General features: G+C 40.2%; 2 protein-coding genes across 2 annotated transcripts in view; one reads left to right on the forward strand and one right to left on the reverse strand.

Moving 5' to 3' along the window:
* The window catches only part of Pms1 (PMS1 homolog 1, mismatch repair system component), an 81,713-nt gene extending 68,636 nt beyond the window's left edge, over nt 1-13,077 (reverse strand). The window contains exons 1-2 of the mRNA XM_059278333.1: nt 12,971-13,077; nt 5,005-5,156 (exon numbers count right to left, since the gene is read on the reverse strand). Of these exons, the coding sequence (XP_059134316.1) occupies nt 5,005-5,136 (132 nt within the window). The 5' untranslated portion in view covers nt 5,137-5,156; nt 12,971-13,077. The remainder of the gene's footprint in view (nt 1-5,004; nt 5,157-12,970) is intronic.
* A 106-nt stretch (nt 13,078-13,183) lies between these two features.
* Ormdl1 (ORMDL sphingolipid biosynthesis regulator 1) lies at nt 13,184-25,565 on the forward strand. The gene is made up of 4 exons (XM_059278345.1): nt 13,184-13,287; nt 15,026-15,206; nt 20,420-20,571; nt 24,103-25,565. The coding sequence occupies exons 2-4, from the start codon at nt 15,033-15,035 to the stop codon at nt 24,236-24,238; spliced, it is 462 nt and encodes a 153-aa protein (XP_059134328.1). The 5' UTR covers nt 13,184-13,287; nt 15,026-15,032; the 3' UTR covers nt 24,239-25,565.
* Nucleotides 25,566-26,138: the final 573 nt, after the last annotated feature.

The following is a 26,138-nucleotide window of genomic DNA, read 5'->3' on the forward strand; positions in this document are numbered from 1 at the left end:
TCCACGGCCAGGCACCAGGCTGAGTTCCGGGAATCCAATTGATGAGAGAGAGGAGAGATACTGCAGGCAAAGGACGTCGAGATCATGATGGGAGGACGTATAGAGATGACTGGTCACAGTACTGGAAGCCCATGAACTGTGGATTGGTGGCTGTGGAGCCCCCATGGGACTGGACTAGGCCCTCTGGACACGGAAGACAGTTGTTTGGCTTGAACTGTTTGGGAGGCACCCAGGCAGGGGGATAGGGATCTGTCCCTGGTCTATGGGCAGCTTCTGGGAATCGAGTGCCTATGGTGTGACACCTTGCACAGCCTTGGTGCAGTGGGAAGGGGCTTGGACCTGCCTAGGCTCAGTGTGCTGGGCTCTGCTGACTCCCCATGGGAGATCTCTTTTTAGGGGATGTGGGGATGCAGGGTGGCTTAGGAAAGAGGGCTGGGGGGTGGGAAGAGGGGGGTGTGTGTCTGTGGATAGCATGAGTAGAAAATTTCTTAATAAAGAAAAAAACAAAACAAAACAATTTTTCTTCCAGAGACACTTAAGAACAAGACACACATTTCAAGAAACAAACAAAACTTTTCTGGTTTTTTTTTTGAGGAAAAGGTAAAGACCTACAGGAAGTAAGAATGAGATGTATCTTTGCCTCCATAGGAGTCTTAGATGATATCTGTCAGATATAAGGACAGACACTTGTACTTATTGTTACCTATACTCTCTCTAATCAGACTGATTATACAAAATACCTAAGAAAAATAATCACTCTTTGGTTTTAATTCAATAAACTGTTTTTCACATTTTAAGCACATACAATATTATTTAAAGCAGAGGTTCTCAACCTTCCTAATGCTGTGACCCTTTAATACAGTTCCTCATCTTGTGGTGACCCCGAACCATGAACTTATTTTTGTTGCTACTTCATAACTGTAATTTTGCTACTGTTATGAATCATAATGTAAACATCTGATATAGAGGATATCTGATATGCGACCCATGACCCACAGGTTGAGAGCTGCTGATTTAAAGGCACAATTGGGCAGACATTCTGCAATTATGCTCCGTGGTACAGCGGCGGTGGCAGCAGTTGTATACACTCTCTGGATGTACTGCAGCGTGTGTATGTACACTCTCAAGCCTCACTTATAATCTGAAACTGTAAGAGTGGAGCTTAGTAACCACCTGACAGAGCCCCCAACCTAACCTGATGTACCCCATACACCCTGGACATAGGTGAGAAACCTTAAGTTAGGAACACTTTATTTCAATCTCATTTTCACTACTAGCTAATGAAGTGACTTAGGAAAGTTTTGGGAACATCAACTTTTTGTAAAATGGTCAATGAAATTTTTATGAGAAGTGCTTGAGATTTACGATAACAACCTGAATTTTAACTGATAATAAGTAAAAGAGTATCCCTGTCAGGATTATGATGTTACAGTACTTGCAATAACACAAATATCTGATAATTAGATTTTAAAAATCATATTCTTACGTTCAGTAATATAAACTTATGTTCCTGGTATATAGCAGGTAACAGACAGGTAGGGAGAACACAAAAATATAGGGTCTAACTCTATGAGCTTGAAATTTAAAATGAGGGGGAAAACATTCAAACTAACTGCAATATGTTACAAACACTGTTGGTGCTTCCTAAACTTTTCCCATCCATAATTTCTTTTCACCCACCAAAGTTGTACACAATTTCTGGTATACAGATATATAAAATAGGGATACAAACACAATACTTAATAATTGAAATAATACCTTGTTATACATATAATTTTACCATTTATTAAAGATGAATACATATTTGCACACTGATGTGATCGGTGGAACTGCTTGCTTATTTTTTACATAATTATATCATGGAGGAACATTTGCTATTTTAGCACAGGACATTTTCAAAGCTCTAAGGTTTGATCTGATTCTATAACTGTCAATGTTAATAACACACTTTTTGTTTATGTATGTTGTATAAAACTGCATAAATACATTCAGGGCCTATGGTGATTTGAATTAGAATGGCCCGCATAGGCTCATATTTAGGAAGAACAAGAAGTGTGGCCTTTTTGGAGGACGTGTGTCTCTTGGGGTGAGCTTCAGGCCCAGCTTCTTTCTCTGCCTCCAACTTGTGGATCAGGATGTAGCTCTCAGCTCCTTCTCTAGCACCATGCTTGCCTGCATGCCACCATGTTCCTTGCCATGATAATAATAGGCTCACCTCTGAAACTTGCCCCAACTACATGCTTTCTAAATTGCCTACATCATGGTGTCCCTTCACAACAATAGAAAAGTAACGTAGACACAAATTGGTACCAGGGACTGGGGTATTGCTGTGACAGACCTGATCGTGCTGCTTCTTGGAGATATATGGAAAACACTGGGACCTTGGATAGGAAAGCTGTTGAATGCTGAACACAAATTTAATGGGCCATCCTAGTACAATCTTGGAAGACAGTAGTGCTGAAAGCAATCTGGACTATAGAGGCCTAGCTCAAGAAGGGAGGGGAACTGGGCTAGAGACCATTCTTGCGATATGTTGGCAAAGAATGCAGCTGCTTTTTGCCCTTGTCCTAAGAATCTCCTGCAGGCTAAATTGAAGAGTTTGGGATTATTGTCCTTAGTAGAGGAGATTTTTCAAGACAGCCTAGGATGATTCTGTCGTGTGGTTATTAGTGACTGATATGCAGATCTTCACTGTAGAGGAGCAAGCAGAGCAAACAGAAATATAAATGCATTTTGATGATCAAATGAGCACCAGGGAATATAAGGTCATGTTGAAGCATTGGTTTGTGTGGAAAAAGATTGGGGGTGGGGAGGTCTCAGGGCAAGACCCCACCCCGTTAACCCTGCAAACTGTGGAAAGAAAAGGCCTAGGAACTGAAGGAATGTTATGCAACAAAGAAAAACATCAACAAATCAAACCTTCTGCAAATGTAATCCAAAGAGCAGGAGTAAAGGGGCTATGGAATCTTCCCCCTTGGTCTTGCTCAGACCAGACGGGGAGTGAGTCCCTGCATGGAGGCCCAGACAGGAAAGACTGGATTGTGTTGAAGACTCTAGGATGTTGAAGATACCAGAACCCTGAGATGTCTGAGGAGAGCTGCATTCAGGGGCAGAACCAGCTCAAGAGAGAAGTGTGTTGCAGACCACAAAGCTGAAGGAGTGGGAAATCTGAAGAGCCATCTGTGCCTGTGATACTGGACACAGAGCTGTAGGATTTGGACTTTGCCCTACTGGTTTCCTCATTACACACTCTCCTACCTTAGAGTGGCCCCATATGTTCTGTGCCATCGTATGTTAGAAGTATATAATGTGATTTTGATTTTACAGGGGGTTACAGTTAAGAGACTGCCTTAAATGTCAGAAGAAACTTCGGACTTTTAAGGTGTTGAGACTGTGAAAGACTATGAGGACTTTTGAAGTTGAAGTAAATGTATCTTGTATTATGATATGGCTACAAGCTTCTGGGGACCTGCGATGGCTATTCTTGGTCGTCAACTTGATGATATCTGGACTGAACTATAATCCAGAAATGGAGGGCACACTTGTGATCTGGATCTTGAGACTACATGCCTTTGATTTGGATCTTGAGGCGGGAAGACACACCTTTACTCTGGGCCACACCTTCTGCTGGAAGCCTATATGAGGACAAGGGAAGAAGGAAGGGTGTGTGTTCGTTATTCTCCTGCTTGTCCTCACCTTGTCAGCACATCCATTCCTTCACTGTCACTGGAGTCTACTTCTTCAGGATTCCAGCATATACAGAAGAAGCTTTGTGGGCCTGAGCAACGACTGGATTCTTGGACTTTCTATTTACAGCTAGCCATTGTTGAACTGCAGCCTACAAATCATCCCAATAAATTCCCATTTATATGTGTGTGTGCATATATATGAGAGAGAGAGAGAGAGAGAAAGGGAAAGGGAGAGAGAGAGAGAGAGAGAGAGAGAGAGAGAGAGAGAGAGATTCATTCTATAAGTTTTGTGACTCTAGGGAACCCTGACTAAAACAGGACCAGAGAGTGAAATATGGTGTTTTGAATGGGAATGACCCTCATAGGTTCATATATGAATGCTTAATGGCACTAGTAGGTGGGACCTATTTGGAGAAAAACTAGGAGGTGTGGCCTTGGGGGATGTGTGTCTCAGAAGGTAGCCTTTGGTACCATTCCCAATCAGTATTCTTTGACTCCTACTTGAGGATAAGGATGTAGGCTCTTTGCTACTGCTCCAGTGCCACGCCTGCCTGCTGCCTGGCCATGATGGTCACAGACTCACCCTCTGAAACTGTAAACTCACCCTCAACTAAATGCTTTCTCTTGTAAGTTCCCTTGTTTACGGTGTAACTTCAAAAGAAAAGTAACGAAGACAGGGCCATTTCAGAGACTATTAGAAAGGATATGCTAATCCCAACCCAAAATTCATGTAATGATTTTTTTTTTATGAAATTTAAGTCACTAGCTAAAACAGCAAATTTAAAAACCTAATATCCTAGCGTGGTATAGTAATTTGAAAATAAAGAGATTTACATGCTTACCTGCTGAGGAATGATGGTAGGAAAATATTTAAAGTCTTTGTTTTCATAATTGAATGCATATGTGTCTACGAGAGCAGAGAACTTAGCATGTACAGTAAGAATAATTCATAGCATGCAACAGTCTGAATTCACGGTGAGGTGCTGCAGGCATGTCCTGGCAGCATGCACACCGTGAGGTGTGTGCTGTGTGTTCAGAAACTGGATTTAGGGCATATAAATAACCAAGGACACACATTAAAAGAAAATAGACATTCAACTGAGTGTTTGGGTGAAAGACCCCTATCTAGCGAAAGTTTTCTTCTGTGATTTCCTTTAGTGTTACTATAGTCTTGGTTTAAATTACAATCTACTCTTTAAAATGAGTTCAAAAATGCCCAATGCCTGGGAAAGAAAAGAAAGCAACAATGTAACAGGACAATCTGTCAGGCCCACTTCGCTCTACAGGCATTTGTTTCACAGGGACACTCACTCACCAGTTTAACTTCCACGCTGGTGGCTCCAGCATCCAAGGAGTTTTCAATGAGCTCTTTCACGACACTGACCACCGACGTGATTATCTGAGAACTGGACAGGAGGCGGACTGTCGCTGCAGGCAACTGTTTCATCCTCGCTCTCAGCAGAGCAGCTACAACAGAATCACGAGGTGTAAAACAGGAACAGGACTTACCGGCAGACAGTAATAACAGACGACATGGCAGAGCCCACTGTGTTTAGCCATTATGTACGCAAGGCTTGACTGTAAGCTCACTCAGTATGAGATAATTAATTCCTTACCAGTATCCTTAGAATCAGGAACCATTACCATCTCCATTTTGTAAGATTACTGAGCTACGCAAGAGGAAACTAAGCTCCTTCAGTTGTTAAAACACAGGGTCAAGATTTTGATACAAGAAGTCCTAAAACATATGTAATTAGTTACCTCCCACAAGTGTACAACCACCCAAACAGCTCTAAAAATAAGTCCAGGAGACTTTCAGATAAGATGGCAGACTGGAAGCTCCCTCCATGTGACTGGGGAAGTAGAGAAAGACTTTCAGGTAAGATGGCAGACTGGAAGCTCCCTCTGGCAGCACCAGAGTAAGGAAAAAATAGACCAGACATGGAAGAAGCTAGAGGGAGACACGGAAAGGAGGAAGTGGTTAAAAAAAAAAGAATAAGACCATTTGTTTTGAACAACAAAATAGTAAAAATAAAAAAATATTTAAGTGATTAAAGATTTAAGTAACTAAGACAGGACAGTCTATGTGCAAAGAGAGAAAGAGAAGAGCTTTGGAGTTCACACAGGTAATGACAGGGCAGCTTGCCAAGTGCAGAGGAGAAGCTGGGCAACACTGAGAAGTACTCCCAGCCAGAGGCAGCAGTACAGTGCTGCCCACAGCAGGGGGGGAGGAGGCAGGAGACCCATCCAAACCCAGATTCTCCTCCTGAAATGGACTAGGTTTGAGCCAACAAGAGAGCGCCACTCACCAAGACTCTCTATGATACCCGGGAAAGATACAAAACCAACAGATGCACAAATCACAACACAGAAAATAGTAGAAATAAAAGAAACATGACTCCTCCAAAAGATCACACTGAAAGGCTTGGGTTTGAGGTTCACAGGGGACCCTGAGGCAGACTGTCCTTTTGGGTAAGAGATTCATTCATAGAATTAACACCCTGGAAAGACAGCATGGCAGGCATGCCTATGAGAATTCAGACCCACAAGGCACAGGGGGTCCTTTCTTACAGCGCTGCTTAGACAAATCATCTAAATTTTAAAAAATCAACAAAGAAACTTGATAGTTAAACTATACCACACATCTAATGGTTCATCTCTGTACACAAAATACACTATCCAACAGACACAGAGTACATATTCTTAGCAGCCCATGGAACCTTTGCTAAAATAGACAGCACCGTCAGCCACAAACTGAGATTTAAAAAATCAAATCATCTCTTGTCTTTTCAGACAGCAATGGAAGAAAATTAGAAATCAGCAGCAGGTAAAACAAAAGAGGCCATAAAGGTACTTGGAAACTGAATGGTACATTCTAGAATGACCAGCTGGCAGAGAGGAAAGTTTTTAATTTTCTAGAATCAAATGAAAACAAGTTACTAGAACCTTTGGGATATAAATAGAACCATTTTCAAAAGAAAATTGAGAGCTTTGAGTGCTTACATTAAAAAAGCAGCGAGCTCTCAAGTAACCAACAAATGATGTGCCTCAATGTCTTAGAAAAAACAGAACAAACCAAACCCAAAGGTAGTAGAGAGCAAATAATAAAGACCAGGGCAGCAGCTGATAAAAGGCTGTAAAAGAGCAATACGCAAAGTCAAAAGTTGTTAATCTAAAAAAATAAGTAAGGTTGACAAAGCCCTAGCCAAACTAAAACAAAGAAAAGATTGAATCAATAATGTTAGAAATGAAAAGGTCATGTGACAAGAGTCCAGTGGAGCCCAGAGGGTCATTAGGTTAGATTCTGAATAAGAATGCCCACCCCCCCATGGTGTCAAACATTTGAACACCTGTTCCCCAGCTGGTGGTTTCAAGCTACTCTGACCCTCATCTACCTATGATGTAAATTATGGTCTTTGTGACTGCCTTTTAAGCACTGTATGTTGGAATTCCTGGCCACTCCCCCAGCTACATGACCGCACACGCGCAGTTCAGATGGTTAGTCATTCCAGGGCTTGATGTCCTATGTAATTCCTGCGCTAGGCCTAAGCACATTCTCTTCTGTTCCTCCTTCCCTAATAAAGACTGATAGTGGGTTTTGTCGTGTCTCTAGGCTTTTCTCACATGTTAACAGCACCGCTTAATGAATAACATTGCGCCGCCACATAAAAACCAACACTGTATCCCCAAATTTAAGCACCAAGAGGCAGGTATGAGCCATCATAAAAAAGGACTAAAATTTTTAATTGGCTTAATCAAAGTGATTGTCAGTAACTACCTAACATGGATCATTTCATCACCACATGGGTGCTAGGAACTGAACCCAGGTCCTCTACAAGAGCAGCAAATGTTCTTAACCTCTGAGCCATCTCTCCAGCCCAGGGAAAGAGATCCTATGGGAAGGGGAAGGAGGTAAAATGGAAGAACAAGTGTCATGAAAGCAGAAGCATTAACTAATGGAGGGAGGGAACCAAAAAATGAGCAAGAATTGGGAATCGGGGAGGAGAAGAATAAGAACAAAGAACACATGTATGAACGAAAACGCCATAACAAAACCCACTGCTCTCATGCAAACTTAACAAATAAATAAGACAGAAAGTCCACAAATGGCTTAAGTGGGAGAGAACTGTCTTTCTACTTCTTTCTCCAAGGGTTTTGAGTATAACCAACATGTACAATTCCTATTTCTGTCCTATTAAATTCCAACCATCTGCTGGAGTCACCAGCTCAAACTCAAGTTATTCCCATCCGATTAATCAAGCAATCAAACCCACATGGAATGAGTTCCAGTTCTCACATTCTTCTATCTTCACACTCAGCCCCTCCCTTATGAAATCTAGCACCCAGACACTGTTCTAAGCTCTTCATATATGAATTGACTTTAATCTAAGTGTGAAAAGGAGACACTGTGCAAGCATTCATGATTATCACCATTTAAGATGTGCATGTTATAAATGTGAACGTTCTCAAGGTCAAAGAGCTGCTTATGTTGGCCTTCCCTCCACCTGACCCACAAAAAAGGACAAAAAGCCAGGAAGTAACTAGGAAGGTTCGTATACATGATTTCCTGATGACGTATCACAAGATGTGCAGAAGCACAAACTTGGTCATAGTTCACTACAACTTGACCCAAATGTACTCCAAAGACACCTGCCTTACAGCTGCTCAACCTCAGGCTGATCCACTTTCCTCAGCAGTCATAGCACCCCATTCACTAAGGTCTGCTGAACTCATCTCACTGATGTCGTTACAAACTTCCCTTGGCCTCAACTCTGCAAATAATACACGCCATTAATCTTGGAAGGTGTTTTTCAGGTAATAAAGAGGAATAAAAACAAATGACTGAGTGGTTGGGCATGATTACTTCTCAAAAGTTAGATTGAAATTTTTACTTTCAATCTATTTCCTTAAATGTCCTGGTCCAAACTCATTATATCAGATCGCTGAGTCATTGAAGGCAGTAGAATCATGGAGACAAATGAATTTTAAAGACTTAAAAAAAAAAAATCACCATTTAGCTGTCAATAATTGAAGAATGGTAAGAACTGCTGAATAATATATATATAAAATGTATGATGTGCCTGGCTAGCAATGACCACATGATGCTGACAACTTGGAATGTGGATAATGATTCAATCATGTGACTCAACAGCTTGACTGACATGTCATTAGTCATGCAAATGTTTTGAAGCTCTATAATGCCTTTTTAGACCATTGAGCTTTTTTGGATTGGCTCTCAAGACTCTAGAATCACTTTTAATACAAATTAGTCAGGCCCGAGACATGTCAAATAACTATCTTCTGCATTACTAGGCATTACTGTCTCTAACCATGTTGTGAAAAGTCTCTGTGCAGGTATTACAGGCTCTTCATATGATGAACCAAAACAGAAACAACAAAAACAAAATCCCCAAAACTTAAAATGAAAATCCCATTACTTAAAAGACACACAGGGGGACTTTTGCTGTTGGTATGTAGCCCTGCCAGCTTGAAATTCATGGAGTAGGCCAGGTCAGCCTCAAACTTGCAGAGATTTGTGCCTCTTCAGTGCTAGAACTACAAATGTACATGTAGCAAGGAGGGAGCTTTCTATCTGCCTTAATTTATGCCTAACTTCAGAAAATATTTTGGGACGATAATGATTAGCTTGACAACATGTAACTCCTCTAGAATGTTAAGTTTTGTTTTTGGTTTTGTTTTTCAAAAAATCTTTGGAAAAAAAAAAACAAACTCAGCCAAGTGGTGGTGGCACACGCCTTTAATCCCAGCACTCGGGAGGCAGAGGCAGGTGGATCTCTGTGAGTTCGAGGCCAGCCTGGTCTCCAAAGCGAGTTCCAGGAAAGGCGCAAAGCTACACAGAGAAACCCTGTCTCGAAAAAAAAAAAAAAAAAAAAAAAAATTAAACCTCTAAGTCATTCCACATGACTAACTACATGTTCATATGATGAACTGAACCCACAGAATCTAGTTTTAAGCAAAATGATAACACAAAGCTCGGAACCAAAAGGTCAGTTTATGGTTCTTTCTCAGGCAACGTAAAGCCAGCTGTCATGTAACTGTGCAGCAAGGGGGTGGAAGGTGGCATTGTAACATTTTTATCTATGAAATTCTAGGAAGAGGCTAACCTGGGTTCTTACAATTCACAGGCCTTTTTTGCTACACATAAGGAAGGCAAAGCTGCTTGGCACAGCAGAAAAACAGACCAAAGGCCCAAACCCAGGTCTTAGGATCATTACTAAGTTTGAAGCAAACGCAAATTCCTCTGCACAAACAAGTTATCACCTATAAAAACAGAGATAACTCCTTGCTGGTTGTTGCAAGGATCAAATAAAAAAGTACATATAAAAACAGGCATGGTGGGGGGGCTGAAGAGATGGCTCAGTGGTTAAGAGCACTTGACTGCTCTTCCAGAGGCCCTGAGTTCAATTCCCAGCAACCACATGATGGCTCACAACTATCTGTAAATGAGATCAGATTCCTTCTTCTGGTATACACATAAAATACATGAATAAATAAATCTTAAAAAAAAAAAAGGCACGGTGGAGGCACAGGAGAGGATGGAGGATGACACAGTGAAACCAATTACTTTGTGTTTTAGCAAAGAAGAAAATAACTAGGCACAGTGGCACATACATAGCTATCTATAATCCTAGGCCTTGCGAGGCCGAGGAAGATGAAGCATTCAAAGCAGCCTGGGCTTAATAGCAAGATCCTACTGGGGGGAGCAGAATGTCATTTAAATGGTAAAGTCCTAAAAATACAATTATTATTATTTTGTTTATCAACTTCCTGGTGTGCAGTACTTTGTTCTAACAGCTGGAACAAAGACACCAACTCTTTTCCACCTCCCTTTGTCTATCCAGCCTCCCTACAAGCAAGAACTAGCCAAAACCTTCCCTTAGCACTCCCTTCCAGCAGTCTTCTCCTTTTCCATGGGACCAAGCTTGAGGAAGTACCCTTACTGTTACAAATTCCCTGTCGGCACATCATCTCTAAAACCGTTGCCAAGTAGCTTATAGCTACAACCACCTTTACAGAATTCTTCTACTCTATTCAGCAGTGAACTCTGAAGGAATAAACTATTTCCTTGGGACCTATGCTGCATTTTTCTTTGGTTTGGTACTTAGGACCAAACCAGGGTCTTGCATATGACAGGTAAGTGCTGTACCATTGCTACATCCCCAGTGAAGAGCCATACTCCTTTACTTCCCAGATATTACCATCTATCTGTCTCTGATATCTTTGTCTTTCTTGGCTTTCTTCTCAGGAAGGTGAGCATCCCCCAACATCTCTCCCCTTTTCTTAGGTAACTTAACACTCCAACCTAAATCTGTATGGTCATGTGATCTTGCTCTTCCCAAGACGGGCATTTCTAACAGTAACTGTCCCTGCTGCCTCAGGTAAGCATCTGTAAAACAGGCCTTATTTATCATCCCTCCTCCCTCACGCTTGCCAATTAGCTTTGCTGCCTCTATTGGTGGCCACGACAGTCAGTCAAGAACTTGCCTTGGTTAGCGAACTCTGTTTGTAACCCACTATCCAGCTTCCTCTTAATCCATCACTTCCAGCATCAGCCCCAACAATCCTTTCCCATCACTCACTGGAATGACACTTCTCTCTCCCACACTCCTTAAGTTCTTGGCTTGCATCAGGCAAAGGATGCTTGTCAAAACCTTATCCTAAATTACATAACCTTTAGACTGCAAGTTGCCACAGTCTCAACTCCCTCCATCTGTATGTTTAATTTTACACTGGCCTCCATACTATCTCCCACCCCAGTGTACCTCCTACCAACTTCTTCCTGGACTCTAGGGCCTGATTTATCTTCCCTCTAAATATAGATGGCCTAAGAAACAGAATAAATTTTATCGTATCTCAGAATCTTCCTATAATTCCTGTTTGCTAATAAAATTAATAGACAACAAAAGAACTTCATAGGCTCTTTTATAACCCTCAACACACTCCCATTCCTCTACTACAAATGGAATTGAAGAGCTTGACACCTTGCATAAGATCACAATCTTCCTTTCATGGTCTTCCCCTGTCCTTCCTAACTTTCTTAGGATGATACTCTTCCCAGAACTTCTGGTCGGCCCCTTAGTATTTCCCCTCTGAATGACTTCAATAACTACCTAATTGATGTCCGGACTTGAATATTTATAAGTTGTTTCTATAATTTAAATATTTTTGTTATTCTAATTTTTTTGAAGATTTTTTCAATTGCTGAGCATGTTAAGTCCAAATTCCCTACTACCCTATCTTTCTAATTTCATCCCATTTTCCAGATGTGTACTAAGCAGGCCATCCTACACAATGTGGCTCCCTTAACCTCAATGTGGCAGGATTCCCTGGGTCCCATGGCACCTTCTTCCTGAGATGCCTTGTGCCAGTCCTAAAGTTCTTCTCTATTCTAGTCTCCTTACCTTTAGCTACCAACAGATTGGGCAGTCCTTCCTTGTTTTTGATTTAAACCCATAAAAGGCTATTTTATTTATACGGCCCTTCCTCTTGGCTCTGGAATGTGGCATATTAGGAATGTGCACTGAAGACCTCTTTTGAAAAACAGAAGGGTGATGCCAGGTTTACATGTCAGCACTGACACCTGCATTGTCAGAATAGGATTCATGTCTACTGAAGGAGATCAACACTGCTGTTTAAGTGTGCTATGAACAGAAAGTCAGTTAAGAGAAACTGATGTATCTACAAAAAGAAAGAGATTCGAGAACTTAGAATTTAGGGAGAAAACAACACATTTTAAACCCAGTCCAACTGTTCCATAGAACCAAAACAAGTACTAGATACTACACATCCGTGCAAGCATTCTGCCAACTTAAAATGTTTTCCAGTTACTTCTGAAATAAATATCACAAACTTTTATAAATACAAATCACTAAGGCAAAGAAAATGCAATTTCAACGATGATTCGGAAGAAAATGGATTAATCAAGTTACTTTCCTCTCCTTCCTCAATGAGACGAACTTCTGGTATTAACATTTCTTTAGGATGTACTACACGTGGCTTTCATCGGGGATAAACACAAATCGACAGATTTTGCGAAAACACACAGCACTACAAGCCGCTACCCTCTCTAGCAAGACGAAACTTTCAGGTCTTGCACACCAAGGGTCTGTGTAAGGAGCTCCCACTACTGCCTAGCAGAAACCCGGGAGAATGGGCACACGTGCGCGCGCTCGCGCGCCTCGCAGGAACGCCCCTGACCCCGGGAGGCGGCTGCAGCCTCCCCGAGCATCACCGGGCGTGCTCGATCGCCGTGACACTACCTTGTGGCTCGCGCGAGGTAAGGCATTCACCACGCACCGCGGCGTGCAGTCAGCAAGCGCTCGGGAGCGGGGCCTACTTTGCGGGACGCCTGCAGGGTCGCAGCGCGCGCGCGCGCTCGGCGGGACGGGCGCTCGCGCGCCTCTTGGCCCCGCCCACCGCTGGAGGCGGGACCGGCGCGTTCGGCAGCCAATCGGCCGCTGATTTGGCAGGCTTCCGGAAGCGGCGCCGCGCAGCAGCGGCGCTCCGGCGTGAGGACGTACTGTCGCTGTCGCGGGGCTGGTCCGGCGACGTGCGGGCCGCCGGGAGCTGGCGGCAGGTAAGCTCGAAGGCTCAGGGGAGCTGCGGGGCGGCCGGCCGGCCTGCGGCAGAGCGGGTTTCCGCTGCGAGCTGGGCTCGCTCGCTGCGCAGGCCCGGGGGCCGCGGGTGCTCTTCGCGGTCGTCGTGCCCACCGGGCTGCTGAGGGATGCGCGGCTGCGAGCCGGGCGATGCGAGCTTGCGATGGCTGTGCGCGGGCGGGGAAGGCCCGGCCCGGGTGGGAAATTCTTTGTCTGCCGCACACCTGCTGGGAAGGGTTTTTCTAGGCTGGCCTAAGTGGCCATTTGAGGCCTGCTTCCAGCGTTTTTTACATTCTGTGTGATGTTCGAAGTATTAACATTTTAAAAGGCCTTATAGAAGCCGGGTTTTTATAGAAGCAAGATTTGCGCGAGACTTTCCCAAAGTAATTTTCATCGTTGCCTATTTCCGTAGATCTTGAGAAGCCGAAAGAACATTGCACTCCAGAAACACTTGCTTAGCAGGGTGAAAATCCCTTTCTGCAAATTCTGCAATAGAAGAAAGAGTTCTATGTGCTTTTGAATGGGAGGAGAAATGTTCTAGCAATTTTCCCTCTCTCAGACAATACCCATTTCAGTTTGATTGTAACAAACTAAAGTCGTAGACCCCAGTAAATTTTATGCTCACCACGATGGCTGAGCACTAATACCAGTTCTTACGTGTTTTTTCCTGAACATTAGAGGAGGGGAAAGCCGATGAGGGGTGACATAAAGAAAAACTAATTGGAGAGTTTGGCTAAAGAAATGATGAGAAAGATTCATGGCTTTAACCTAGTTGTGTTACAATCCGAGCTCCTAACCACGTAAAGCTTTCTTTCACATTACACAGACAGCTTGTTAGTTCTAGGTTCACTATTTAAAAGGAAGCACCTAGCGAGACAGTAGTGTCTTACACTTGTACCCCACCATTTGGAGGCTAAAGCAGGAGTACCTGTGAGTCTGACCTTGTGGGGAAAAAAAGGTTAAAATGTTCCATTACTTGTTAGCATCTGGCCACTAAGACTGGTTGGGTCGGTTCTTCCCCCACCTTTTCAAAGTATTAATTCTATTGGTGATTACCATGTTTGGCAAAACTAGCCACACAGAGGAATATAAATAGTATATGGAAAACTAATTAAAGGGAACAAAAACAAAAAGATGATCATCTGAAAATACAAAATGGGCTAGACTACCGGAGGAGGAAGTGGGGAGAGCAGGAGAGGGAAATAGGAGGGATTGGCCTTGAACACGGTATAGGCATGTGTGGAAATACTGCAAGGAAACCTGCTGACTTGCACAATTTAAAACTAGTAATTAGTTTATTCTGTTTATGTATTTAGCTCCTGGCTTTCATTCCACTTGCAATATATATCATATATTTTTTGTTAAAGAATTTTGAGATAGGGTCTTGCTATGTGGCCCAGGCTGACCTCAACTTTTGGCAGTCTTCCTGAGTGCTGGGATTACAGGAGTGTACCAACACACTTGGATCCAGTTTGAGTTTTCTTTCCTATTACTTCCTTTTGTAAAACTGACAGGCTAGAAAACAGGCTTTAGAAAAAGAAACCATACAGATAAGTTTTGTCTGCCTGACTGAATTGTCAGTCAGTGAGGATTCCTTATTGCTTATATCAGCATCTGTAGACAGTGTATGTTGAAAGTGTATGTTCCACGTCAGAATGAGGAATTGTGGGTATTTAGGTTTCCAGCTCATAGCATTGTTGATTTGTTTCTTTCCTACAGCGCAAACATGAATGTTGGAGTTGCCCACAGTGAGGTGAACCCCAATACTCGTGTAATGAACAGCCGTGGTATGTGGCTGACATATGCTTTGGGAGTTGGCCTGCTTCATGTTGTATTACTCAGCATCCCCTTCTTCAGTGTTCCTGTTGCTTGGACTTTAACAAACATAATACATAATCTGGTAAGAATTCCGTCTTATTTTAAACATGTAAAATCTAAGGTTCTGTGTTTGTCCCGGTGTGGGGAGAGCAGCAATGAAATGCTGTTGAATGAGTACAGATCTTTAGTTTGGAAAGATGAGAAATGTTGTGGAGATAAATGACTGGTGTTTTCATAACAACATGAAGGTTTGTAAAACATTGTAAATAAAACTGTAACTTAGTGGTGTTTGGAAGGTGCCTAGCTCTTCAGTCCTGGGAATTGAACTCAAGGCCCTGCGCGTGCCAGGTAAGCTCTACTGAACTACACCTCCAGCCCAATGCCTTAGAGATTTTGTTAACAACTCTATATTCTATGCTATAGAAGTCCTATTCAAGCCGGGCGGTGGTGGCACACGCCTTTAATCCCAGGACTGGGGAGGCAGAGGCAGGCAGATCTTTGTGAGTTCCAGGCCAGCCTGGGCTATAGAGTGAGTTCCAGGACAGGCACCAAAACTACACAGAGAAACTCTGTCTCGAAAACAAACAAACAAACAAACAAACAAACAAAAAAAGAGTCCTATTTAAAATGTACATGTCCATACTCAGCCTGCAAACATAAACAAATGTGTAATTCAGTGGCTTGAGAGACTGTGAGTTAATTTTGAAGAATTTTAATGTTGGTTAGGATTTTTTTTTCTATCACACTGTAACATTAGGCCTTTTTCTAAGAATTTCTTCTCCCATTGTTTGCCATTTGAATAAAAATTACAACATTTTAATTTGGCTTATTATATATTGATTCACTAGAATACTTGAACATTAATTGTTTTATGTTTAATTGAAGTCTAATAAAGATCTTTGGTTTGAATCCTTGCAATGTCTCTCTAAATTGCTTAACTATACCTTCTTTATAAACATTTTACACTTAAGCACATTCAGCATCTTATGGTACATTAAATATTTCTTACTGATTTTCACACTCTTGTATTAGCAGTATGTATTAGCATTAGAGATTATTACAGACTTCATTGATTACTGAGCATATTATTCATCCTTGGAAATTGACTGTTAGGGGAAAAAACTCACACAACACCCTGACTTTTCTTAACTTTGAAGTACTTACTAATGTAGAATGGAAAGGGAAAGATGCAGATAATGTAGAACTTTAACTGAATCCAAATTGATTGTATACTTGTTAGAGAGGAGAACAAAAAAAGTAGAAGAAATAGGTTTTTATATGTTATGGTTAATTTATATATAAATGTAGTTGAAGTTGATGATCAGGATAATGTGTTTGTGGAAATAAGTATCATTTAAGTGATGGACTCTGGTAGAGCATTGCTGTTGTATTTACTTGTTTGAGAGATGGAATCACCCATGGAGGTAGCATACACCTTTAATCTCAGCACTAGCTGAACAGAGACAGGTGGATCTCTGTGAGTTCAAGGCCAGCCTGGTCTACATATCAAGTCTCTACACAGAGAGACCCTGTTTTTTTTTGTTTCTTTGTTTAAAAAAGAGGGAAAGATGGAATCTCACCATGTTGCCTAAGATGGCTTTGAACTACTTGGTTCAAATAATCTTCCCACCTTATCTTCCCACATATCAAGTTCTCTACACAGAGAGACCCTGGTTTTTTGTTTGGTTGGTTTTGTTTGTTTGTTTAAAAAAGAGGGAAAGATGGAATCTCACCATGTTGCCTAAGATGGCTTTGAACTACTTGGTTCAAATAATCTTCCTACCTCATCTTCCCAAGTAAGTAGGACTAAAGGTGCGTACCACCAATGGTGAATAGTTTTTAAATAGTGATTTCTAGAAATACTTGACATTGGTTGTCTCCTTTTGACTAGAACTCTTGTTTTGGCTTCCGTGGGATCATTTTGTCCTTGGTATACCTCTGGTTGTCTTCCTTATTGCCTCTTATAGGGTCTTCTTTTTATCTGTCCTTTAATCACTCGTGGTCCCCCCCCTTTTTTTTAATCTTTTTTATGCTCTGTATTCTATATAGATCATTCTGCCTACCTGTACTTTCAGTTTATATCTGTAGAAAGATGCTTGTATTTAGATCACCTTGAAGAAAGCAAGCAAACAGCACACAAAATCATGGTCCTGACTTAACTCTCAGCACATATAGTCTTCTCCTCTGCCTTCCTTCCAGAGTTCATCTAAAGGCTTTACTGCCTACTGGACTACTGAATTTCAAAGGTAAAGCAATATAATGTCACCCTGATCTTTCCATGAGCAAAGCGGGCACTAGTAATAGCCACTCCAAGAGAGTTAGGCAGAAGCCTGGCCCTGTTCAAGTAGGGGATATGGTCACTTTTGCATTATGTAAGTGCTTTTTCCTATGTAAGCCTTGTTTACTATTTCACTATTTACTTGCCTCTAGCCTCATTTCTTTATCAGATAATTATTACAGTAGTGTTCCTCTTCATATGGCTCTTTTCTACCCTCCCCTATTCAGACTTGACTTAGAAATACTTTTTAAATGTGTATCTACACATGGCCTGTTTGTAAGTCCTTCAAGGATTCTCCTTTGTGTTTATGGTAAAATCCTAAGCTCTTTGTGTGGCATAATTAATAATTATTAAGTACAGAGACAGAAAGTCTATCTCTGGTCATCTAGCCCCTGATTGAAATACAGGCTGTGTTTCACAGTTTGGAAAAACAATACTGTTGTTATGTTTTTGCCTTGGCTTCAGGCTTTCTCTTCCTGTTCCTCACTCTGCCTAGATGATTCCTGTCCAGCAGAACTACTTGAGTTTCACATCCTCTGGGAATCTGTAGGATCCTCTGCATTCTATTATATGTTCAGCATAGTTTTATAATTACTTTGGATTTTGAAACAGGCTCTTACTCTGTTCCCAGGCTGGCTTTGAACTCTTGGCATTCATCATGTTTCAATTTTTCAAGTGCTGGGATTTCAGGGCGCGTGTGTGTGTGTGTGTGTGTGTGTGTGTGTGTGTGTGTGTGTGTGTGTGTTTTGCGGGAATTGACCCGTAACCATACACATGCTATGCAGACACCATCACAGAGCTAAATACACACCAGTGCAGACTTTATTATTTTCCACTGAGCGGGGTAAACTTTTGAGTATCACATTTTAAACACTGGTGAGTTCAGTGTGGTTTGAAGAAAATAGCAAAAGGATTGTTCTTTTTCCTATATTCTCACAGATAATAAGTTATGGAATAGTTTTTTTTTCCCTTATAAAACAGTAATAGTTACTCAAAAATTATTTTTAACCTCTTTTATTATGTTTAAGATAAAAACCACATCCACATACATTAAAGCAAAATAAAATTATATTGTCTATTAACTAGTGCAGAAGACTATAGAAAATTTTTACAATTCATGAGTTTTAATCCATTTTCCCAGTTTGTCTCTGATTATCTTGTTGATTTTGTTTTTCTTAATATTTTACAATTTATGAAAAACTTTCCTTTCTGGTTTTCAGTTTTGGGTGCTTGGATGAACCTAGGGTGGTTTTTAGCATATGCATGCCAGGTGCTTCACCAAGCCACAGCAGCTTTAGTGACAAATGATCTATACACCAAAATCTGCCTATTTTAAACATGTAGTTGAATTAAACTTTTCAAGTTTTTCTGAAAATTGTATACATGAATACTGTTATTTACACTGTTTCCACCCCTTGCCCCCACCAACTTCTCCTATTCCCTCTTAAATTCATGACCTTTTTAACTCTTGGAGGGAGTATTATCACCCCCAAATGGCAGAACTAGGTCTAAATTTTTGAGAGGTTAAATACTCTTGATTTAAAGACACACATTTTCTGTTTCACTATCCCTTTTAGCCTATGTGAAAGTGGCTTCCTTTTATAATGTAAACCACCTTGGCTTAATGTCATCCTGCAGTGTGTCCAATACTTGCTCTATTCTAGGTCCTATTCCTCATGTATAACACAATCATTGCACTGAAATCTATGCATGCACATAAATAGGAGGTTAATTATCAATACAGTTCATTGCTCTGGGATCCATGCATGCACGTAAGTGAGGTTAACTATTACTAATGAAGTTTAATTAAGAAGTGGTCTCTGAAACTGAGCCATCATGGATGAGGGAATTGGAGTGGTGACATCCAAGCTTTAACCTGAACAAAAACAGAGACCATATACTTTGAGTGTTCTGGCTGTGATTTGGATAGCAGTTTCTGTCCTACCTCACATTACTTCTTTTTGTGTCTCATCATCCCTCAGAAGACTGGATTTTTCCAAGACTAGAGATCCAGCTTGCTCAGTTTTGTGTGCATACATGTTCTAGGTCCTCTACACATAAACCACTCACTAAATGTTAAGTATTCTGGAATGTGCATCCGTTCCTCAATAGCTTAGGTATTGTTGAATAATTTTTTTCTGTCCAAATTACCATTTCATTACACATTTTAAAGGTTTTTAAAATCAATGTACAAAATAATAAGTTTCATTGTGGCATTTTCTAGAGTATGAATACTGATGCCGTGTTCCTATTATCCCCACCCTGTACCCCACCAGCCATCCCATTTCTCCCCAACAACCTCCTCTGCTTTCACGTTGCTAAGTGTACATTCCTAATATGAGAGAAAATACGCATATCTTGTCATTTTCCCCACCCCCTTGTAGTAGCCCTCTTTCATCCCTTTCTCCCTCTCAGCCCTTCCTCTTCCCTCATCCCTTTCCTACTTCCTTCATGTTCTACATATGTGTATATACTTAGAGCTAATGTCTGCTGCATGCCAGAAAACATGCAATGTTCTATCTTCCTCTCATTCCTCTCGTTACTCCTTCCCTAAAGGATTTACCTTGTTTTTGTCAGTTAGATGCAGAACACACACACGCACATATACACACACTGACACACACGTTTGTTTACTCATTAGTAGTGAATAAAACTCTTAAGGGGTACAAATACACATTTTCTCTATTCATTACTTTGTTGATGAGCATTTAGGCTTGTTCCTTTGCTGTTGTGAACAGTGCAATAATAATAAACATAGATGTAGTGTATGCTAACATTTATTTTATGGAAACATGTTACTTTTGATTCCCCTTGTATTGGTTTTAACCAAATAATAGTTATGTACCCCAGAAAGCTTTATACTACATAGATACTGACTATAATTTTTCACTATTACACGAAAACCTAACTTGTCCTTAATTTAAATCATATACTCACCAACAACCTAGAGCCATCATGATACATACATACTTGTAAGGATAAACTGTGTTTGATACCCTCTGTTGCTTGCTTTTCAGGGGATGTATGTGTTTTTGCATGCAGTGAAAGGAACGCCTTTTGAAACTCCCGATCAGGGTAGAGCAAGGCTCCTAACCCACTGGGAACAGCTCGACTATGGAGTACAGTTTACATCTTCTCGGAAATTTTTCACAATTTCTCCAATAATTCTGTAAGTGGTAGAAAAGTTAAGATATAATGGATTGGATAGGAGAAAAGTGTTTATTTATCAGATTTAATTGAATTTCAAAACAGTGTTTTATTAAGAATTTTTATCAGTAAGTAGCTGCCACAAGTAGAGTCATAAGGCACAGGCATAATTTTTAGCAAGTTGATAACAAACCAGTTTTACTTGAATCAATATAGCTAGAAGCACTACTGTTCATCAATGAATCTTAACATTCTAAGCTTCATAAATCAAATACATTGTGTCTTTGTTTCTTATAAGGAAATTATAAACATCCCATCATTCTGTGTTACATGTCAGATTAATCATCCTAAGCCATGATTTGATGATGATGATGATGATGATGATGATGATAATTTTATTGGCTACTCATCTCTGTTCAGATGGCTTAGGACAAGCTTCTTGAAAAAAGACTGGTTTACAAACATCGAGGTCAGACTTCAGTTATGAGACTGACCTGCATTGAATCCTGTATGATCTAATATGCTTGGTGTGCTTGCATGTACAATTCTGACAATGGCTGGGGATGTAGCTCAGTGGGAGAGGGCTTGCTCAGCATGTACAGGCCATGAGTTTGATTCCTAGCCTCACATAAAACCAGGCATGGTAGTGCACACTTTTACTCCCAGCTCTCAGGGGGTCAAGACAGGAAGTTCAACAACTTGTCTACACCTGCACAGCCAGTTGAAGGCTGTCCTGAGCTACATGCAGCTTTTATCAATGCCTCATACCCAGCCCCTCCCCCCAAAATCTAACTAATGGTACCTGACTTAATCTTGAGGCTCTAAGAGATAAGTCAGATAATTATTTGTAAAGCATCTATTGGAATCTGGTGTCTGCTTTCCTCCCAGTACCTACATCATTATTCCCTCCATTTGAATATTTTATCCTACCCAATTTCTACCTAAGTATTTCTTGAATGTTTTGTGTATAGTCCTGTTTTTGTCCTTTTGGTCAAATTGATTCTAAATGAAATACCATCTTCTTTTTTCTCCCTTGGCTCTATGTAGGCGTAATTGAGAAATAGAAATGCATATTTTCCCTTTTAAGAGTTCATAAGTACATAGATTGCTAACACTATAGCATACAGCTTCATACATAAAACTACATCCATGATAGAATCAATGCAATCTAGAGTAAGGGAAAAGATTTCCTAAGAGAGATAAGTTTTAGATAGATGTTTTCATAAGTGAGGACATTTTCAAGAGAGAGGATCATAAAGCAATAGACCTTTTCCTTTCATGTTTATCAGATTTTATGGGTTTCATCCCATGTAAAATTAAACTCAAAAGGAAAATGTCTTTTTAATTAACAAAAGTAAATGTAATAGCAGGAAAGACAGTTAGACGTCCTTAGTACAGGTGTGGGCTGTATTGGTTTTAAGCTATATGACATTGGCCTTGCACGTGCAGAGACACTACAGCTAGGATATTTCTGGCCCTTGTTGGCTTTGTTTTGGCCATTTTCTCAAAACCCTTAGGTTTCTGTAAAACATAGAAGATTGCAGTTTAATATACATAAAAATCCTTGACATACAATGAATTTTCAATTAGAGATATACCAGAAAGTCAAGTAAGATCTATCTATATACAGTCTTTCTGGTTTTTAAAATATAATTTTGACCCACAGCTATGATTTCAAACATTCTGATTAAATTCCCTGCATAGTGTATCATTTAGGCCATCGGTATAGTATTGATTTTTTTTTTTTCTTTTTGTGGCCCTGCGTCAAACCCAGGGTGCCCTGAAGTCTTAAGTTAGTTACTTACATCACCAGCCCTGATCATTTTCAAATGTACTTCCATATTTGCTTTAATTTGTCAGGTAGGTGTGACATGCTGTTACCACAGATTTTTGGATAAAGAAACAGACTCAAGCCAGCTGGGTGGGTAGCACATCATTTATCCAAGGACTATGGAGGCAAATGGGTTCAAGGACAGCCTGGTCTACATAACAAGTTCTAGACCAGCTAGAACTACTTAGAGCCCATCTCAAAAGAAAGAAAAAAGGGACAGATTCCAATCTATTAGATTGGTAAAGATCTTCTGGCTATTTTGAATCAAGAGCCTGGATTAAACAGAAACTTCTGTCTTCTGTTGCAGGTCTCTTTCTAATGTAAACCTTAGCAAATAAACTGTTTTATGCTGATTCTACCTGGAATTGCATTTACTTAGAATTGTCTAGGTTATTTTAAGAGTAGGGCAATTTTCATATACTCCATTCACATGTTACTAATTTCCATTAAAAGAAAGTGTGATAAGGTAAAAACATGCCAAGATGTATCCTTTCCTTCTGCCAGATTATAAATTAAACAGGCATTAGCAACAAGTCAGTCAGCTTACTGAATACAATGGACAATGCCCTTCTGTTCAGTGGTGAAAGTATAAAACAGTTTTCAAGTCTGTGAAAGCATGAAGAAAGATTTTGCAGCAAAAATTGAGAAATAGTGGCTATAGAGAATGTCCACTAGTTAAAAGCACTGCTCTTCCAGAGGAGCTGGGTTCAATGCCCAACACCCTCATGGCAGGTCACAGCTGTCTGTAATACCATTTACAAGGTGGGAAGACTGGTAGGTACCAGGCATGCACGTGGTACACAGACATATATACAGGTAAAACACTCATGCACATTAAGTAGTTTTTAAATATTTTTTTTTTTAGTTGAGGAATATGGTTTAAGTGGAAGATTACAGAATTTCTTACACTAGAAAGTTCTGAAAAAGACGTGTACAATCTTCTGACAGATGTTTTTACTTGGAGGTAACTGTTCTTTTCTAACCATATTATACAAAATGTCTCCCTTTGTGAGACTATAAAGTTAGAGGAAAAGATTTTTTTTTTAAGGATTTTTTTTTTAAAGATTTATTTATTTATTATGTGTACAGCATGTATTACTGCAGGCCAGAAGAGGGTACCAGATCTCATTACAGATGGTTGTGAGCCACCATGTGGTTGCTGGGAATTGAACTCAGGACCTCTGAAAGAACAGTCCATGCTCTTAACCTCTGAGCCATCTCTCCAGCCCCCGGAAAAGATCTTTTTCAGGGTTCCAGTTAGACTGGTTATAGACTGCTCTGCTATAGCAAGATGATAACATCAGAAGGGCAACTGAATATGTGCTTCTCTCAAAGATGCTGATCCATGTATGTGCGGAAAAGCTAGTCTCCAAAGCTCTGCCACAGAATACCTTGGGAATGCAGCAGGTGCTTAAAACCAGATCTTTTCTTTAGAACTGCACTGAATACAGATCTACACTTGACATCTCATAGGTGTATGGAACCTATTTGAAAGCCGTCTGCTTTCAAGGATGCTAAACATCAGCTTGCTTCTATGCACACTGCAGAAATGTAAGATGTGCACCTCATTTTTGAAACTCCAGATCAAAATGTTTTGATTTAGTATCAAAATTATTTTATTTTTATGCATTTGTGTTTAGTGGTCCCTTTTTATAATATTTTTCAATTCTAGGTAATTTCATTTTGGGATGCTATGTGTATTCTAACTTTTTATCTCTGCAGATACTTTCTGGCAAGTTTCTATACGAAGTATGATCCAACTCACTTCATCCTAAACACAGCTTCTCTCCTGAGTGTACTTATTCCCAAAATGCCACAGCTGCATGGTGTTCGGATCTTTGGAATTAATAAGTATTGAAATGTTTCTGCAACTGAACAAAACTCTTACAGCTACTGTGTTCCCAGTAAGGAAAGAGTAGTGAACTGCACTGTTTCTGTGATAATGTGAAATAAGAGGTATTTACATTGGAGGGCCAAATACTGGTCCTTCATAGCCTGTCTTGAGGTGCAGAATTCCACTAAGGGATGCCTCTGTCTAATGTGCTTGGTATATTTCCGAGAGAGGCTTTACAGGCAGGCTGGGCAGGCCCAGCTTAGAAGTTGATGGCAGTACAATGAGGGTACAGTAACTAAATCCAAGGAAATGAGGGGTTTATAAGAAACTAGGACCAGCTTGTAGTGAATGGGCATTCATTATGTTAGGGAAAGAAAACTCAATGATCTATTCATAGTTTAAGCAGACTTCTATAAAGCAGAATCATCTGTATACGAGTTTTTATTACTGTATATGACTTTATATGACATACATCCTCTTATTTTATACAAGCCCCTTTCTACTTTATATGTATGCTCTTTTGGTTTTTCTAGCTAAGTATTGTGTGTTGATAAATGAGGTCATGTTTGTATTTATTATATTACAGAGTTTGTGAAGGTTCACCTTCATGACTCTTGATAGAAGACAGGCAAGGCTCTGAGTCAACATTCTCATTTTGGAACAAAGTGGGTTTTACTGCTTTTCCAGAAGCAAAGCTGCTACACCAATTAAGAGAATAACTTATTTTAAGTAGTTCAGGTTTTGGGTAGCTTAAAGATAATTGTTTATTTGGTTGTGCAAATTAGTAAAGTCTGTCATTTTTCAGAAAAGGAAATGCAAAATGGAGTGACCTGCTTTGGGCAGAACTATTTCTCCAGCAGTAGAACTGAAGCAATGGATTCTCTGTTAGCAAGTCAGAATAAAAGATAACATTGTCTGGTCTTAGTTTCCTGCTCTTGATCCCCACAGTTTGCCTATTAATATGTCCTTTAAATGTGTGAGTCTTTGTGTAAACAACCCCAAATGGTACCTATATCCACAGCAACAACTATATTGAATTCTTGTGATGTGGGGAAGCTTCCTATGTTGCTAGCATTAATTGTATGAAATTACTACTATGAGAAATATATTTCTAAAATGTTATAAGATAAAGCTGAAAAACTCAGTAACATAAGATTGAAAACAGTTGTAGACCAACTTATAAGTCAATTTGTGGCAATAAACAGACTTAAGGGTAGAGATCATTGTTTCCTATTTCAAAAGTACTGAGTTTAAAAATCAGTTGTATGATGCCTTTGTATGTTTGTCTTTACTTGTGTATTTTTCAATTACTGGTAATTGATGCTTTAATAAAAAGTTTTCCTTGGTGTAAGATTATTTTAAAAATTTCCAAGACAGTCATCAAAACTACATTGACACTTCAGATTTATTTTTAAACAATTGAATTTGTAAAGTCAACTAAAAAATGTTCCTCTGTTTAACTTCATTTTTAAAAACTTACATTTTTACACATATTTAGAAAAAATCTGCCCCATGTTTTCTGTGCTTTCTACTTTCAATGCTTTAAAACTATTTACTCATAGCTGTATGGGCCTGCCCAGTTATGCTATTTTAGTGCTGCAGAGTCTGAACAAGAAAAGCCTGTTCTTCGCTGGAAGTGCACACAGTGTATAGGTACTTCAGGAAGTAAAGAATGCCATCGAGGTAAGGGTATGGGATGTGTGGACACCTGCTTCATCTAAGGAGTGGAAGGTACAGCGGTCTAGAGAAAATTGCCAATAGGAGTAGTAACAGATGCCGAGATTCCTAAACACCAGAGACATGTTTGCAGTAGAGGCAGGGAAAAGCAAGGAGAATGGCGTTTGCAGTAGAGGCAGGGAAAAGCAAGGAGAATGGCAACCATGAGTATCCCAGCAGTAAGGCACAGCACGGGCTGGGTTACAAG

Source organism: Peromyscus eremicus, chromosome 13 (assembly GCF_949786415.1).
Source record: "Peromyscus eremicus chromosome 13, PerEre_H2_v1, whole genome shotgun sequence".
Classification (NCBI taxonomy): Eukaryota; Metazoa; Chordata; class Mammalia; order Rodentia; family Cricetidae; genus Peromyscus; species Peromyscus eremicus.

Excerpts from the sequence above, each read along its gene's own strand:
- Ormdl1 (XM_059278345.1), top strand. The coding sequence starts at position 15,033 with ATGAATGTTGGAGTTGCCCACAGTGAGGTGAACCCCAATACTCGTGTA. Across the intron at positions 15,207-20,419 it reads CAAACATAATACATAATCTG|GGGATGTATGTGTTTTTGCA; the intron begins GTAAGAATTCCG and ends CTTGCTTTTCAG. Across the intron at positions 20,572-24,102 it reads ACAATTTCTCCAATAATTCT|ATACTTTCTGGCAAGTTTCT; the intron begins GTAAGTGGTAGA and ends TTATCTCTGCAG.